The sequence below is a fragment of the Mauremys mutica genome, chromosome 25 (genome assembly GCF_020497125.1).
Source record: "Mauremys mutica isolate MM-2020 ecotype Southern chromosome 25, ASM2049712v1, whole genome shotgun sequence".
Classification (NCBI taxonomy): Eukaryota; Metazoa; Chordata; order Testudines; family Geoemydidae; genus Mauremys; species Mauremys mutica.
In genome coordinates, this window is record NC_059096.1 from 8,534,329 (window position 1) to 8,551,990 (window position 17,662).

At 54.6% G+C, this 17,662-nt stretch overlaps 1 protein-coding gene across 3 annotated transcripts; it reads right to left on the reverse strand.

Moving 5' to 3' along the window:
* Positions 1 to 2,273: 2,273 nt before the first annotated feature.
* LOC123356471 (E3 ubiquitin-protein ligase RNF113A-like) lies at positions 2,274 to 14,231 on the reverse strand. Of its 3 annotated transcripts, none has more exons than XM_044999752.1 (10): positions 14,003 to 14,231; positions 12,594 to 12,670; positions 11,147 to 11,251; positions 8,037 to 8,144; positions 7,028 to 7,137; positions 6,675 to 6,781; positions 5,724 to 5,813; positions 4,483 to 4,576; positions 3,422 to 3,528; positions 2,274 to 2,533 (listed from the first exon to the last, which is right to left on the reverse strand). In XM_044999752.1, exons 1-10 carry the CDS (start codon positions 14,214 to 14,216, stop codon positions 2,460 to 2,462), a joined length of 1,086 nt encoding a protein of 361 aa, XP_044855687.1. In that variant the 5' UTR covers positions 14,217 to 14,231; the 3' UTR covers positions 2,274 to 2,459. The 3 variants fall into 3 exon arrangements, with proteins under 3 accessions (XP_044855687.1, XP_044855688.1, XP_044855689.1); XM_044999753.1 differs by lacking the exon at positions 14,003 to 14,231 and adding an exon at positions 13,292 to 13,442 and having other exon boundaries at positions 2,290 to 2,533; XM_044999754.1 differs by lacking the exons at positions 12,594 to 12,670; positions 14,003 to 14,231 and adding an exon at positions 11,666 to 12,587 and having other exon boundaries at positions 2,293 to 2,533.
* Between the last annotated feature and the right edge of the window lie 3,431 nt (positions 14,232 to 17,662).

Sequence of the window (17,662 nt, forward strand, 5' to 3'; positions counted from 1 at the left end):
CCTTAATCTGTGAATTGTGTTGGTCTGAAGGAGCAATTTGTAATGAAATGCGGTGGGCGGATGTTGCCACTGTACATGGCAACAGTGTTAAAATGAGGCCTGTGCCACTGACCTTCCTTTGCAAAGCGCTGTGAGATGTACTGAGAAATGCTGTAAAAGCTCGAGATTCTCGGTTTTGCTTGGACCTTCTGTCGGGTGCTTTACACATCCTAAACCCCTCACCTTTGCTGGATCAAGTACTAGGAAAGGGTAACTTTGCCCACCACTGAAGTGCAGTCATTTAACACCACAGCAGCGTGAAGGACAGGAAACACATACAGTACCACTGAACCTGCAACTTGGGGGGAGGGAGTTTAGAGGCAGAATGTCATTACGTGAATTGGAACGGGCCCAGGACACAATCCAGAGCCCCCGTTCTGCAAAGGGTGCAGGGGGACCTGGCCGACCACAGCCTTGGCCAGATGTCAGCTTAGTGTTGCCTGAAACGAGGCCGCTTCAGTAGCACAGCCACCTCCTTTTCTAACACCAGCCTGTGGCCTGAGTCCCTGGAAGCACTTGCTACCGGAGGAAATCAGTGCAGCTCTAACCTCAAGGACTGGCCTCGTTTAACTTGTGACATCTGCCAGGGTCGCAGTACAGTGTAGGAAGGGAAGTGGTTTATTTGAAGCTGTGTGAAACTAAAAGGGCTGTTTTCCCACCACGCGAATGGCCCTTGTACAGATGTAGCCATCAGAAGTAGGCAGACCTAAATCTTCTAGCTAATGACCAACAGTGGGACCTTTGTTACTGTATTATCAGGGGCCTGTTTTGAAGAGTGAAAATCAGGACACTGCCTTGAGACTCTTAACGGGTTTAGGGAGGAGGGGGAAAAGGGCTCTTCAACCCACATGTAGAAACAGCCTGGGATGATACTTAGGGAAACAAAAGAGCTCCAGGAAATTACACCTATTAAACTGCTCTGCTTAGTTTAGTAAATGCCAGAAATAATCCTTTGTGCATGACAAATCCACCCTCCCTCAGTGCATATCACATCACTGCCATGGTCAAGGTGAAAACCTTAGGATCCCCAACCCCTATTTTCAGAGGCATAAAGCTCCCCAAACTGAGCTGTGAGCTGAAGTTTCTCCTGTTGGGTTGTGGCGGTGACAGCCAGTCTAGCTGAAGAAGATTGATCGGATGCCCTTTTACTCTTGTAATTTAGTTTAGATTTTAAATGCTCAAAGAAATTGTAGCACAGGGGGCTGGAGACAGCTAAGCAATCACATGGAATTCAGTAGGAGGCTCCAGCCTGAGCTCCTTTTCACTGCACTTAGGACATGATGAGCAGAGTGCTGGGACGTTTTCACATAGTGTTGTGAGGTTGATGTGGAAAGCTGAACCCCTCCCTCATGCCGTGGAGGGTTTAAAGACAGGTACACCCAGGGCAAAGCCTGTAGGATATGACACAGCAGAGGGGTGGTTGCTAACAGGCACAATCAATGCTACACACGAAGCAGATGAGGGTGACTAAATACATGCGAGACTGGCACCTCTTTTAAAAGCACAATGGGAAAGATAAATGGACAAAGTAAAATCCTTTAGCCATCCTTCACGGTGATGCCCGAAAGGGGGGAACATCTGACATTTCAAGGGGTTGAGGTTTTTGAAAGTTTCATTGTGAACTCTGGGAAACGCCTTCACAGTTGTGAAATTTTTCCCATCCTTCAGCCTGCACTACTAGATATATTTAGCCTCCTCCCCCTGCTCTAAAATAGCTCAAGAACTCCTAGCTCCTGTGCTGTCACTCACCCCAGCAGAATCACCATTTGAATAAACCTCACTAGGACCAGCTGAGGCAGAAGCTTCTCTGGGTTCATGCTTGGCAGGGAGCAGAGCCCCCGAGTAACGTAGCTGTGGCTCAAGCTCACCAGGCAAACCAAGGCTTCCTTGTAAAGTGAGAGTCTCATTATGACGACTCCTTGTGTGATTTAAAATGCTGTTTGCTGCAGCCTGGAGGTGATGTAGCCTCACTGTGGTCCTACAGGCATGGAGGGTGGGGGGATGCCACAGCCCAGCCTGCCCACCACCACCTAGCACAGGAAAGTTGCCTCGCCCTGTTATTCTTCTCAAGAGCCACCTGCGTCCTGGCACTGCCGCCAGGGCTCTGCTGGCACATTTTCTCTAGCAGCTGACTGGAGGCTGTGTTGTGCATTAGCCTGGCTGGGGGAGACGTCTTAGTCTCCCACTTTCACAAGCTAGAAAGCGCTGGGGCGCTGACAGCTAAAGGAGCTAGTCTGGCAGCTCAGTGCAGGGGGTTTCCTAGTGATCCTTGCTGGTTGGGTTAACAGGCGAATCACCTGCCTGTGACAGTTTCCGAGAAGCAAAATCCAAAATGGACAGATCTTTTCTATAAACGTTTATCGGGATATTACAAAAGCTTAGGGGTGGGGGTGGGAGGGAGAACAGGGGAGAGAGTTGTGCTACTGTGGCTCATCTCCATGCTCCGAGGGATCCGACTCTTCACCCTTGTGCTTTTCTAGCTTTGCCATTAGCTCTGCAAAAGACAAAGAGGAGCAGGGGTGAGGCTCTGAACAGGCCCTGTGCTTCACCAGGGCTGCTGCTCCCCAGGACGACCGTAAGCAGCTCTCGGTGCCGGCTAAGGGCGAGAGGGAGCCATGGAGGGTAGAGCTGGCTGTTAGGTGCAGCTGGGTTGAAATGAGCCCTGGAACTGCAGCTCCGCACTCAGGCAAGGATCCGGTAAGGTGTCAGGCACGGGACGAGCCAGCGCAATGCCGGCTGGGAGCCGGGCTGGGGCCTGCAAGAGGCGGGCTTGGGCAGACAGCTGCGATGGCTCAGGCAGGGCTCGAGAGGCGGGAGCAGCCGCACACCCTTCTAGGCCTCGGGGTTCCTGGGTAATCCCCAGCAGACAGAGGGAATCCTGATTTCTAGGGCGTTCCACCAGCTCCTGCCGCAATGGGACCCCAAGGCACGCGCTGCGCTGACCCTCTGGACGCTCTTGGTTACTGTGTCCTGTCAGGTTGCTGCCCCGCCCTTCACTTCCTGGCTGCTCCCCCGCCCAGTTCATCCCACCAAGGCAGAAGAGGAAAACTGGATCTGGCCCATCAGAAGATCTTCCCGGCCCTCTCTGTTGCTGAGCTCCCCGTCTGGCCCCACTTGGCCAGCTATACGCTGGGGAAGAACATGCAGCTCTTGGCACTTACGAGGAGATGGAGGCTGGAGACCAGCTCAGAGCTTTAGCCCAACTCACTAGGGCATCTGTATTTTCCGATCTGTTTAGCAAGGTGAGTGATCCAGGCTGTGCTAAGCCAAGCCACGCCACCTGGAGAGGAGACGGCCCTCCCTACCCAGTGCAGTAACATCCACCCCTGGCTGGCACTAAAGAAAGGCCTGTGATCCCAGGGGGGTGGGAGGGGTGAGGCACCTTTGGCTGGGTTGAAGACACCACTGGTTTGCTGGTCGCACACGTAGCAGCGCTTGGATTTGCGGTAGTGCTCCAGGGCGCAGCTCTCGCAGAAGTAGTGTCTGCACCTGCCGGGAGGGAACAAGGGGGCCAGGTTAAGTCTCCCACAAAGGACTGTGGCCACAGGAGATAGACCCAAAGTCACCATCTCTGGGAGGCGCCTGGAGACAGGAGGGCTCTGACTCTGCTCACTCCCTTGGGACCTGTGGGGGAACTGAGCAGTGAGCGTTCTCCCTGCCCCGTAGCAGCAAGCAGGCACCTGCGAGGGGCATTACGGCAAGGCCTGGCCTGCGTGGGGTTGTTACAGTACAAATGCAGCAGAGGGAATGTCCCACAGCCTGGAGACTTGGGAACAGCTGCAGCCCTCCCGCATGAGAACAAGGCGCAAGGCCCTACACCCAAGAAAGCTGCCCCTGCTCCCAGGAACGGGGTTCGCTGCTTCTGCAGAGATCCCAGGCCAGGGAGCATGACTGAACTGTTCCCAGGAGTCCTACGTGGAAGCCAGGCTGATGCTCCAGAGACCAAACCCCTGGCCATGCTAACAGGACGTTGTCAAATCAGAGGAGAGGCTCCCAATCCAGGCCCAAAGATCTCCCAGCTCACCACTGCCGGGATGGTAGGGTGGGATGCCCATCACGACGCTTGGATTCTAGTTCCAGCTCTGCCACCAAATCACTCTTTGACCTTGGGCGAGTCCCTTTGCCTCAGTTTCCCCATATGTACAGTAGGGATAATGATGCTTATGAAGCACCGGTAAAGCACTGGGATGAAAAGTCTCAAGGCTGGTGATAAAAGCCATGCTTTACAATGGACAATGAATGCATTTTGGGAGCCTTGGAGGGACGGTGCTAGAAAAACGCCAGGGAAGGGACCAGGCAGCTAGGAACTGAAAGGCCCAGATGCAGCGTCACTGTGAAGTGGGTAATAACACTGGCCATGGAGAGTGAGGGATGGACTCAGTGAGACTGATCCAAAAGCCAGATGCTCGTGTCCCCATCCCAGCAGCAGAGGGGGCTACTTACTTGGTAACCACAGGGTTCTTGAAGGAGCTTCTGCAGATGAAACACTTGAAGGGCAGGTCCTCATCACCGCTGCTCACTTCATAGTTTTCCTCGTCTGCGGGAGAGAAAACAATTAACCACGGTCAGGCGATAAGGGGGCATCCAGGTCAGCCCGCCAGAGCCCGGAGCACGAACTACCGCCAGCGCAGGAAGCACACAGCAGGTGGGCCTGGTCCGTGGCCAGAAATAACCCAGCTCTGGCAGCTAGGCGTCTCTGATGTCAGCAGCTGGCGTGGGAATGAGATATAATTAGGCCTAATGAGCGAACATGCTCGCTGCTCATCTCACAAGGAGCAGGTTCCTCTTCCTCGCCCACTCACTGCTATAAGCAGACACCAGCGAGGCCTCCTTCCTAGTGTTCCTCCCCGACCAGCTGCCACTGAACCAAACCCAACCGCTTCACACGTAACACGGCCCCTGGAATTTTCTGCGGCCGGTCACAAGCACCACCCAGCCTGTGGCTGTAAGACGCAGCAACTGCCACCATCTGAGCTACGTAGCGGCGAGTAATAGCACTGTTTCCCATGGGGAAATACATGTGAAAGTGCAGCTGGAAGGCAGTGAGAGGTCACAGCAACCCCACTCCACAAGCTGGGAGATCGTTCGCTCTTGGGCCATGAGCAACAGCAGATCAATATCCTTTTAGGGGTAAGACTACCTGGGGTGAAGTGTTCAGAAAGCACAGGATTTATCATAGCGGATCAGGCCATTAATTCCTCTTGGCCACAGTCTGCCTCTGGCACTAGGGCATACCTGATACTTCAAAGCAAGCCTAATTCCTCTGTCCCCACCCCCGGGAGATGAACCTGGCACACTGGTCAATGCTGCTCACGGAAGGGGTATTCATGGGGCGATCAGCCATCATCCTGAAGCAGCAGAGTTGTTCAGTCCTTTCTTAGTTCTCATAACAACAGCAATTACTGGACATAGCAATCCAGCTGCAGGATTGGGTTCTACAATCCTGCAACAGGGAGTTCCACTGTTTTGTGACCCGCTACAATGAAGAACTGTCCTTCTTATCTTTAACTTAAACCTGTGACCCACCACTTAACATGTCATCTGAGACAGAGAAGGAGCCACTGGTCACTTCTCCTTTACCCTTCGTCACCTGAGAGCCCTCAGTCGAGCCCATTCTAAAATACCAATGCTGCAAGACCTCATTAGAACAGAATTGGGGGAGAGAAGGGAGAGGACTATTGTACCGTTGACTCCGTAGCGTCCTTCGTCCAGTTCCCGTTCAATCTGCCAGCCGTGTTTATAGTCAGAGCGATCGTGGAGGAACTTACAGCTGTCTGCCGCAGGACAAACAGACAAGGAGTTAGCTTCCCTCCCCCCACTCTTCAGTTACCACCTTCTGCACGTGGTTTATACATGGATGCTTTGCCCAGGAGAGGGGTAACTCCCCAGAGTGCAATCCCCACTTCTGTTTAATGCAGGGGCGTGGCTCATGGAGACGACAGAACCAAGCTTGCATCTCGATCTGATCAGTGGAGCTCCCAAGCACCGAGCGTTACATCCAACATGTAACCCTCACCCCGTCTTGGGACACACAAACACTAAGGAATGGGCGGAGCACATCCCCTCACATACTCTCTTATTTCCCTGCCAGAGGGAGACTTCCCAAGGTTACAGAGGGACACTCAGTGGTAGAGTTGGAGATAGACTCTAGATCTCCGACTCCGAGTCCAAAGCTGTAACCACGCGCCCATGCTCCCTTAGTCACCCCGGTCAACAATACCCACTGAATGGACAGGTTCATCTTCTTTCTACAGCACATCTTTTATCTTAGAACCATGCTGAGATCCTCCAGGCTGAGATCCACCTAGCAAGGTGATTACTGTATTTCAAGTTATAGAAATCAATTGCCTTGGACCCAGCACCTTGTGCATTTACAGCACTATATAAACAGAGTCAAGGTGTCTGAAGTCTGTGGCCATCCTCCAGAGAGGTCCTCTACTCGTGGACCTGCAAGTCCAGGTCATTAGCCATTAAATGCTGCCGTTGGCCTCTACAAGCGTTTGGCTGGGTTGAGTCTGGCACAGTGTCTGGAGAACTTGTGCCTGCCTGGACGTTCTTCTTAAAAAGGGGCCAGCTAGTTAGTTTGGAACTCAGGATGGGACATAGGTGCTGCGGAAAGGGAAAGGGCCATTCACCTCCAAAGCCACAGAAGCCCGTTTCCTTGTAGTCTTTACAGATGTCGGGCTGATAGTCCCACCGCACGGTGGCCCTCAGGTGCTCCGGTGCTCGGATGGGGCCTTTCCTGAAAAGGGCGGAAGAATGCTTAGAACGGGTGCATCTGAGATGCCTACAGGCAGGTTCTGGTTTGAATCAGTCTTCCAAGGGAGGGTAAAGGGGCCAGCCTGCAACACTGAAGACTCAAGCTCTGTGCCCAGAACAGACACATTTCTGCTGCCCACGCTGCAAGCGTCTCCACCCGCTGCCCAGACAGCCATGGCTCACCGAGCTAAAGAAATCGGGTCACAGATCATGGTTCAGCAGCACCTACCTGACCATTCCCGAGGAGGCGTTCCCCATCGACGTATCTTTGGGCTTCACGTACTTCTGATAGTTATTGATCCCCCGGTAAATTTTATCGTCCTCCTTCCCTCGTAGCTCCTACATAGGGAAAGCAAGAAAACAGGGAAGAAAGCTCCATCTCCCAGTCCCCTAGATCTGCTTCCTGACCCCGCCAGCCCCCAACCTCCTCTGCTATCCATCCTCCCCCCCCTCCACTCCCTTCTCAGAGCCCTAGGGATGGCCATAAAAGCCAGGAGGTGCCCACTGTAACCAGGGAAAGGGATTTATATTTGGCTTGTCAAACTTAGGGAAAATAAAGCTTCCCCCCACCTCCATTTTTCAAAATCAGTGGGTGAATTTGGTGCTCTTGGAAGAAAGGCCTGGAACAGGACTGGCTGCCCACCACAGCTCTGCCAATGCACCTCAGTACAGACCTGCAGCTCCCCACCCCCATTCCAGCCCTGGGCTCCGCACACCCAGCTCTGCCTGTGCCTCTCAATCCTGAGCTGCAGCCCCCTGCTATCCCAGATCTGGGCTCCCCACGCCCAGCTCTGCCCGTGCCCCTCAATCCCGACCTGCAGCCCCCAGTGCTATCTCAGTCCTGCCCCACCAACACGTTCACACACATCCCTCTGCCAGCACACCTGCAGAACCCTGTTATTCCAGTCCGTTCTACAAAGCTGCTTTGGCCTGATCTGCAGCATCCCTCGTTCCAGGCTGAGACCTCTCAACCACAGGTCCCATGTAAATGACCAGGCACCCGTGGCTAATCTGCTTCTGACTGCTTGCACTAAGCAGGTCGATTCGAACCCGGGCCCTTCTCCCCTACTAACCCTTTACCCCCACCCCCACCACACATTTCAACTAGGAAGCAGCCCTTCAGGTCTCAGCAAACCCTCCTGGTGGGATGGACAAGGCGACGGGGTAAAGCACATGACTAAACAGACAAACATATTATCCCCCCCGAGCTCTGGCTTTACAGGTCACGGCCAACTGACCTCCTGGATTTTCTGGCTGCGCTCAAAGATGGCCTGGGCATCTCTCTCCTTCTCAGTGTCCAGCTCGTACACAGCCGTCGCTCCCATGTCCTCCGGACCTACAGGTTTCTGCAATGCAAGAAGCACATTTCCCCATTCACAGTCAAGAGATGACTCCCACGGTGCAGAAAGCTGCTCAGATCCTGCAGTCAGGAGCACAGGATAAATGCACAGCGCTGGAGGAATGGGGACAGTCACTTTCCGCTGATACCAGTTGGTTGCTTGTTGCACTTCACTTTGGTACCCTGACAATGAACCTAGCCAGGTTGGTGTCACTTTGCCCATTTCACTTCCTGGTTCTCTAACACCTCTGTCCTTCTATCACACTTCGCACTCATCCATGGATTTTATTCCCAAAGACAGGGAAGCATTTACCCCTATTTTGCAGGAAGTTGCCCAAGGAGGCCGATGGCAGAGCTAGGAATTGAACCTAGGTTTCTAAATTCAGTGCCCTAACCACTAGACCATGCTTCCTACAACGGCTGTTGTGTCTGGGTTTCTAACCCAGCTGTGGGAGGTTTACCATTTAATTCAGTTAATACAGCTATTCGGTTTAGATTGTTTTTTTAATGTCCTGAAAACATTTCTCTTAATACTGGGCTGCATCAACCCTTTAAGTACAATTCTATCCAGGTGGGAGCGTCACGGCATCAGATTACAAATAAACTGAGCTCTGGAGTTTCCAGCAGAAAAGCCGCATTCTTCTCCAGCACCTCCTCCTTTCTATGGGGGGGTGGGGGGTGGGTGAAACTGACAGCAGCAGCCCTTTCCCTGACAGCCAAGTGCTGAATAATAATCGCAGCCCTGAGCTCGTCACAAGGCCCTGTACAAACACGAACTAATAGATCCTTGCAACCCCTGTGGGAGGCAGCTCAGCGCTACGCCTGTTTTACAGAGGAGGAAATGGGGGCACAGAGAGGGGGAGTGGGCAGGAATGCATGTCAAAGCCAGATCTGGAACACTTCTTGCCCTGAAGAAGAGCTCCATGTAGCTCGAAGGCCTGTCACTTTCACCAATGGAAGCTGGTCCAGTGAAAGCTCTCACCTCACCCTCCTTGTCTCTCTAATATCCTGGGACCAACGCAGCTACCACAACACGGCAAGCATGAAAAAAGTCTGTTTGCATTACTAACACCTCCTCAGATTAGCTAAACTAGAGCCAATTGATTTCCCATACGTGCAGGCTGTTCCTTTCAGACTCTTGTTCAGCTCAGGGCAGTTAAATTAGATAGGCCAGAGGCTGCTTCTCCTGCACTAAACCATGCTGTTCGGATTTCCAATACCACAGAATAGTACATGTTACTACCAAAAAGGCCTTTTGTGATACAGTCGAACCCATTTATGTCGACCTCGGTTAACTTGCCAATCCTATTAAGTCGACGGTTTACAAGTGGAACCGCCAAACTCCCTCTTTGTCTTATGGGTTTCTCATCCGTTATGTCGATTCGCCGAACCCTAATATCTCGAGCCCGTCCCCGACCCACCGTGTCCCCAGCCGCCTGCTCCCCGGCTCTCCAGCGGCGCGGTTCCCCAGCCGCCCGCTTCCCGTGTCCCCAGCCGCCCGGCTCCCCGCGTCCCCGACCCACCGTGTCCCCAGCCGCCCGCTCCCCGGCTCCCCAGCCCCGCGGTTCCCCGCGTACCCGCCCGCCCGCCCGCCGGCTCCGCTTCGCCGCCCGCCCGGCTCCGCTTCCCCGCCCGCCCGCCCCCGCATACCCGGTCCCTGCCTGTCCCCGCCCGCCCGCCCGGCCCCGCATACCTGGTCCCTGCCCGTCCCCGCCCCACATACCTGGTCCCGGCTTCTCCTGCCGCCCGCCCGCCGGCTCCGCTTCGCCGCCCGCATACCCGGTCCCTGCCTGTCCCCGCCGCCCGCCCGGCCCCGCATACCTGGTCCCTGCCCGTCCCCGCCCCACATACCTGGTCCCGGCTTCGCCTGCCGCCCGCCCGCCGGCTCCACTTCGCCGCCCGCCCGTCCACCCGGCTCCGCTTCCCCGCCCGCCTGTCCCCGCCCGCCCGCCCGGCCCCGCATACCTGGTCCCTGCCCGTCCCCGCCCGACATACCTGGTGCCGGGTTCGCCTGCCGCCCGCCCGCCGGCTCCGCTTCCCGGGCCGCCCATCCCCGCTTCGCCGCCCCCGCATACCCGGTCCCTGCCTGTCCCCGCCCGCCCGCCCGACCCCGCATACCTGGTCCCTGCCCGTCCCCGCCCCACATACCTGGTCCCGGCTTCGCCTGCCGCCCGCCCGGCTCCGCTTCGCCGCCCGCCTGTCAGCCCGGCTCCGCTTTGCCGGATCCAGCCACGTGCAGGCAGCGCGGTAAGGGGGCAGGGAGGGGGTGGGGGGGTGGATAGGGGTTTATCTCGATCATTGGTTATCTCGACGGCTTTTGGCAAACCCCTAGGCCGTCGAGATAACAGGGTTCAACTGTATTTATTTGGGAAGACAAGTCAAAATTTCTACACCAATAAGGATTTGTAGATACACACACCTCTCTTTTTGTAACTGCATGGTTAGAGCACTGGACTGAGCATCGGGACTCCTGGGTGCTGTTTCCCCACTCTGCCACTGACTTGCTGTGTGACCCTAGGAAAGTTATTCTGCCTCTCTGTGCCTCAGTTTCCCTATCAGCAGAATGGGGATAAAGTTAAAGAACTTTACAAGGGGGTCATTGAGTTCCTTGCTCCAGTGGTTGGGGTGTTAGTCTAGGGCATTGAAAACCTGGCTTCAATTCCCTGCTCCACCACAGACTTCCTGTGTGACCATGGGCAAGTCACTTAGCCACCTTGTGCCTCAACTCTCCATCTGTACAATGGGGATAATAGCACTGCTCTTCCTCATGGCAGTGTTGTAAGCATAGCTCCATTAAAGACTGGGAGGCACTCAGAGACTATGGTGAGAGACGTTAGGGAGAGAGAAAAGCACCAGATGGACACGAAAGAGAGTTTCAAAAACAAAACCTGATCCTGGGACCCAATCATAAAACCAACCAAACATGCTCTCTGGCCTCTGTTGTGCAGACTAAGTGATCTAACTGTCCCTTCTGGCCCCTTTTAAAGCCACGTGCTGCACGGTGCTTACCGCCGATCTCGTTGATTTGTAAGCGACCCCGATTCCTTGCGACTTCTCCTCATCGTCACTGCTGCTTGCCCCATACGCGGTCTTCTCTTTACCACTTTTCCTGGTCTGAAAGATGGGAGGGCAAATATCTGAAGAACCGAGAAAGATCCACCACCAGCAAACTGAGCACAACACCCAGCCACGTTCCCCATCACATGTTGGCAAGAGATAGTGCTGCAGCCCAGGAAGGCAAACCAGTGAAGCTGTCGAAATCAGGGCCCATATAGACACAGCACTGGGTTAATGCAGCCACCTCTGGGCTGGAAGGAGGGCGGAGCAAAACACCTTTGCTTCTCCTAGACCAAGAGAGGGGCACCACAAAGTTAAATTCTTGCGTTAAGAGGTTTAATTTGGATCCGTGGGCCTGCAATATTAGAACCATTCATTTCCCTCAATCTACAGCACATCTCCAATGGGTAACAATAGGAGGTCGGAGAAAAGATCAAGCGAGCCATTGCCAATAACTAAAGCTTTACGTACATTACAGACGTCTGCCACCATGCTCCTGTCAATCAAGGGTGCGATCCCGGACCCTTATAGCAGTGCCGGCAGAGGCCCCTAGCGTAGATGCTGCTGTGCAGACCAAACTGCATTGGTGCTGGTATAACTTTTTTCAGTTGGGGTGAGGGTGAAATAAGCTATACTGGTAAAAGAGCGAGCTGTGTTGATATAAACTGCATCTAACTAGAAGCCCTTTGCTGGTATAGTAAACCAGTAGAGTTATACTGGCAAAGGACTACTGGTGTCATCCTGGCCTAAATTTTCAGTTACTAAAGTTACTGTGGCATACTGCATCACTCTGGGTAAAAGTCACACAGGGCACTTTTAGATCCCCCAATTACTGCCCTGTGTTGGCCATTTTCATATGCATTTACCTAACCTATGCATTTGCACACCTAGATTTGTAAAATTGGGTCCTTTAGGTGTCCTCATTAGGCTTTAAAAGGTATTACGCCCTTGAGAGGAGAGGGAAAGTTCACCTCTCTCATAGTGGGGCATTGGCCAAAGAGGCCTGCAAACTCCGGAAGTCAATTCTGCACGAGTTACTGTCTGTTCACATTTGAAAAGATTTTCCCACAACCAGAAGGGCTCGAAACATAGGGTGGTTTTTTTTTGAAGTGAGAATCTGAATTCTGCATAATCTGAAGCTGTCACGGGCTCAGATCAATCTTATAAACTGGCTGGATCCACTCCAAAGGAGTGTCTGGCACTGCCACGGCTTGGCGAGGACGCAGTCTCGTGGTGCCGGTGCACAGAGCCTTCTGCAGATCTCCCCCACGGATTTCCTGGGTCCCAACGTGGGACCCATCCCGCCCCGCACTCAACGGAGAGGCCTGTTACACGCGGAGTGGGATGCAGCGACCGGACAATGCGTGGAGCTGGGCATCTCTGCAAGGGGCTCTGTCACCTTCTGGATCATGGGGTTGTGGGCTTCCCGCCGCCTCTCCTTCCTGACCACCGTGCTCCCCTCATCGCTGCTGCTCCCTGCAGAGCAAAAGAGGCCATCAACCGGGGGGGGGGGGGGGGGCCCGCCGTAGCCAGGCCAGGTCAGGCCTTCAGCCCCACTGGTGCCCCGTTCCCTCACCCCCAGGAGCACTCCCCACAGGCCAGGCCCTGGGCTCTTGGGGGCCATGCAGCCTGCAGGGGGACCCGGGCCCCTCTCGGGGTCAGGCTGCCTCAGCTCCCATCTTGGGGTTACGCCCAGCACGGGGGCTCCCCAGGCCCCTCCAGTCTGTCAGGCCTCCCCCCCCCCACTAGGATAGTGGCACAGTCCAGACCCCTCCCCCCATGATATTCGGACCACCCAGAAACCCTCAACCCCCTTCCCCAGTGATAATGGAACAGTCCCGAAATCCTCCCCACTGCTAATGGGACAACCCCTCCCCCCGTCATATTGGGCCTGCCCAGAAACCTTCCCCGAAGATAATGGTACAGACCAACCCCGCCCCCCCCATGGTATTGGGACAGCCCGGCGCCCACCCCCGCGGTAGAAATGGTATGGCCCGGAATCGCTCAGTGATAATAGCACAGCGGGAAACACCCCCCCCCGCGCGCCGGACAATGGCACGGTCCGGAGCGGGGCCGAGCCCCCTCCCCCATCCTCACCCTGCTCCTGGCCGCTGCCCGGGCGTTTGCGCCGCCCCCTGCCGGCCGCCGGGCCCCGCTTCTTGAACAGGAAGCTGCAGACCGGGGTCTCCTCCGCCATCTTCCGCCGTCAACGAGACGGGTCGGGCCGGGGAGCGGAGAGAGGGACCCACCGGCGCCAACGAGACGGGCCGGCTGGAGGGAAGGGAGCGGCCGGCAGCGGCGCCGCGCGGTGCCCCCTAGCGGCGGGGAGGAGGAATCGCACCCCGGCCTCCCGCTCGCCGTGTCTGGGAGCAGGGCCGGGAGGGGGCGAGCGGCCCCCAGGATGGGGGAGCAGGGGCAGGAGCAAGCAGCTCCCCGGGGGGGGCAGGAGCGCCCCGGGAGGGGAGGGGGCAGCAGGGGCCCCGGGGAGCTCCCCAGGATGGGAGGGGGAAGCAGGGGCCCCGGGGAGGGGAGGGGGCAGGAGCTCCCCAGGATGGGAGGGGGGAGCAGGGGCCCCAGGGAGGGAGCTTTCACCTTCCAGGGGCTGCCCCAGAGGGGGCAGCTTCCCCTCCCAGCACTGAGTGGGTCTGGTGCAGCCCCCCATGGATGCTCTAATTCAGGCTGTAGCACTGTGGCTCCTGGGGGCGTTAATGAGACTAGCCCAAGGGGCCAGGCTGGGAAATGCCCCCCCCCCGCAGGTGAGAGTGGCTGGTGCAAGCCGTGTGTGCCATGAGGAGGTGCCCACCTTGCCGGTGGGGCAGTGCTGAAGGCAAAGCACCTCCACGGTTCCAGGGCTGCTCTCTTCTGAATGGGGGAAAGCCGAGCTCCTGGCCACTTGTGGCCACAAAAGATCCCAGGCACTTCTAGGTACGGTGCTGGGTGTTAGCCTGGCTGTCCCGGCCAAGTGCCACCTCTGGCTCTTACATTCTGCCCCCTGCTGCGTCCTGTTAGACAGCTGCCACATCCCGGCCTACAGGTGCCTGCGTTCCCATCTCCATGTCTGTTGGTAAAGCTCTTTGCGATCCCTGGACGAAAGGTGCTAATAGAAGAGATTATTATAGGCTACACTGAGTCAGTGGCAGCTGTTTCTGAATATTAAGAACACTGCTGTTTTCCAGCCTGCCAAATGAAGGCTGAGGTGGCATGTATATCTCTATGCCTGCAGCGTCTGAGAGGTTAATTCCTCCTCCCTGCACCTGTGTCTCATCTCCCCCACCCTGCTCTTCTCTGTGCCTTGCCTCACTTCCTGTGAGCGGAAAGCCTCACCAATGCAAATCGTTTGGTTCCTCTTCTTGAATTGGTCAAGCAAGGAGCGGTGGCTGGCAGCATGGGGTGCCATTCTCAAGTACAGAGGATTTAGTGTCTTTGGTAGGGGATTTACTGGTGATCCTGGCTGGCTCAAAGCATTGGGAGAGGAGTGGGTTAGAGTTCCCTTTGTCTCTGGGTCAGGAGTAACTAAGGTGACCAGACTGCCTGATATTATCAGGAACATCCCAATATTAGGGGCTTTATCTTATATAGGATCCTATTACTCCTTCCCCATTACTCCCCCCCATCTGGATTTTTCACATGTGCTATCTGGCCACCCTAGGAGTAACCAAAAGTCTTTCTTTTCTTTGGTGTCCTGTGTGAAATGAAGTGGTGCATTCTGCTAAGAGTGGATGTAAGGTCGACAGATCCCGTCGGCGGTGGGCAGGATCAAACCTGGGACCTCTGGAGCTTAGTGTATGAGCCTCTGGCACATGAGCTAAAAGTCAGCTGCCTGTTAGCTAAGGCTGTAAAGCAGTTGCATTAATTTCTCTCTAAGTGGTCTCAGTGCCACTAGATGAGACACGTGTCCAGATTGTACCAGACGTCCCGTTGGCAGCAGAAAGGACAGAAGCTCATTCCTAGAGGTGGGATCTCTCATTCCTAGACGTGTTGATTCTCATTCCTAGAGGTGGGATCTCTCATTCCTAGACGTTTTGATTCTCATTCCTAGAGGGGATGCCCAGTTTGAAGGTATATTAGTGCCCAGTACAGGAAAGAATGGAAACACTCGCTTGACAGTGTGTGGTCAGGTGCTCCATAAACAGCCCTCATGCAACTCTGCCAATGCACCTCAATCCTGGTCTGCAATGACTTCTCTTATTCTAGTTCCAGAGCCACCACAGCTCTGCCAAGGCACAGTCCTTATCTGCAGTACCCATTGCTATTCCAGTCCCCAGGCCTCTGCCCAGGCATCTCATTCTGACCTACAGCATCCTCGGCTACTCCAGTCATGAGCTTTTACTCAGTTCAGCTGATGCACCTCCCTCTCTGGTACTTATACGGCCCCACCACGGTAATATCTGAGCAGAACCCTCCTGAACTTTTCTCATGTCATGTGGATCATGCCCGATAAGGGCTATAAAAAGGGCCAGATTCTAATGTCAGTTACACAGGCGTCCTCTGGAGTAACCCCTGTTGATGGACTTATATATAACAGAGAGGAATCTTGCATGGTCTCTTACAATGTGTTCATGACTTATGCCAAACTGTTCCACTTTGTATTTAGCTGTGACGCTTTGAGTATCTTTCCCAGACCTGAAGAACAGCTCTGTGTAGTCTGAAAGCTTGTCTCTTTCACCCGCAGAGGTTGGACCAGTAAGAGATATCACCTCATCTCCCATGTCTCTGTAGGAACCGCAGAATCCTTTTCCATTTTGTTGTCAGACAGATTTACACTTGGTTCTTTAGGAAACTCTGTTGGGTTCCCCATTGAGTCTTGGCCTCAGTCCCCTCTCTTTTAACAAGATTGAATCCTTTCCTCCTGGCCTTGTTTTGATGTAATGAAATGTGTATGAATCTGTCCTTGTCACGGTTCGGAAGGTGCAGCATGTTCCTGCTAACTGATGTTACAGGCTTTAGCTATTTAGGGATTGAGCAGGTTTCTGATCAAACAATGGGCTGCCCAGGACCATCTGTCACTCCCTGATTCTTCCTTTTATTGTCCTCCTGTAATAATCAAGCAGGTCCGTGTTCTATAATTTAATCCCCACGGGCAACAAAACCAGACAATGTTGCTCAGATGCTCTGGTTTGTGGCACTCCTGGCTTGGGAGTGGGGGGTGCGTATTGTCTCAGTGAGGGTCTGAAGGACGGGGTTGCCAAAAGCAACCTCTAATAATGGCTGTTCCCAGGAGAGCTGCACCTGCTGCTGGCAGCCTGCCTGAGCTATGGCTTCCTCCGTGGGTGCTGCAGCAACAGGACTCGTCAGTGGGGCTGGGGAAAGCAAACAGCAGGGCTAGGGAGCCAAGATTTTCTTCTCTCACTCTTGTGTGTGTGTGGGTGTGTGTATGTGAATATACACACACACATACCCACACACCAAACGAAACGACACAAATTCATGCAAAGAAATGCACGAGCACAAACTCTCAGGGAAGAGGAGGGGGCATGAAAATGAGTGGCCAAGGGGCTGGTAATTTCTGCTTGGAAGCTGGACGTACGACCCCCTCAAAAGCTTACCCCACCACCCAGCTTCTGAAGGGGCCACAATAAAAAGGGGAGAGACACAATCCAGCTCTCCTGCCTCCCCTGTACAATCTCTCCCCCTCCCCGGTCCGTTTACATACACACCTGATGAAATCTCTGACCTCTGGGTGGAGCAGTGGCAGCTCCAAGCCTGCCTGATTTCCCCAATATGGCCACAGGGGCGAGCAGATGGGGACAGGGGGAGGAGACAGTCATAGTCAACTGGTACAAAGGAGCAAGAGAGATGATCACATCCCCTGGGTTACCTTGTTCCCACTCCTCCCCTGTGGCTGCATCAGCTTGAGTAGCGATCAGGATGCTTGTTGGCCAATAACAGCAATGAGAGCATAAGCACATGGTACCATCCAACCCAGGCCTGTCCAAACTGTAGTAACCCTCTGCACCCAAGGGCCTTATGAACATTCATTTACCTTTATGTTCTACTCCTGTTTTTCTGCTGGAGAAACTGAGGCACAGAGAGACATGACAGGGTCCCACCAAGGAGTCAGTGGCAGAGCCAGGACTAGAACCCAGGAGTCCTGGCTCTGTTCTTTGTCTCTACTGGAAGCCACACAATACGGAAGGATGACTATGGAGCTGGCTCTGGCCAGGCTGGAGAGTTCTCTGACCAGTACCACTTCCATCGCGTGGATGTTTATGGTGTCCGGCCTGCTGGCGAGGGGAAGTCGCTGGGGGAGGACAGTATCAGGAAGGCAGAAGTGTGTGCAGGTGAACGTGGGATGTGATTTACACCTACACACACACACACACTCCAGCCTCCTCCTAGCTCTGCTGTTCAGCCTGCACCAGTGCTGGCGCCTTGCTCGTCACCATAGCAACAAGTAATAGAGCTGAGCATCATTCTGGAGCTTTGCTGGGTGTGGTGGAGGCTGAGCTGGAAGAATGAGCCTGGCTG

Coding starts and splice junctions, on each gene's coding strand:
- LOC123356471 (XM_044999752.1), bottom strand. CDS start 14,216: ATGTGGCAGCTGTCTAACAGGACGCAGCAGGGGGCAGAATGTAAGAGC. Junction 6,782..7,027: donor GCCTCCTCGGGAATGGTCAG/GTAGGTGCTGCT, acceptor CGCCCTTTTCAG/GAAAGGCCCCATCCGAGCAC. Junction 2,534..3,421: donor TGTCTTCAACCCAGCCAAAG/GTGCCTCACCCC, acceptor TGTCTTTTGCAG/AGCTAATGGCAAAGCTAGAA.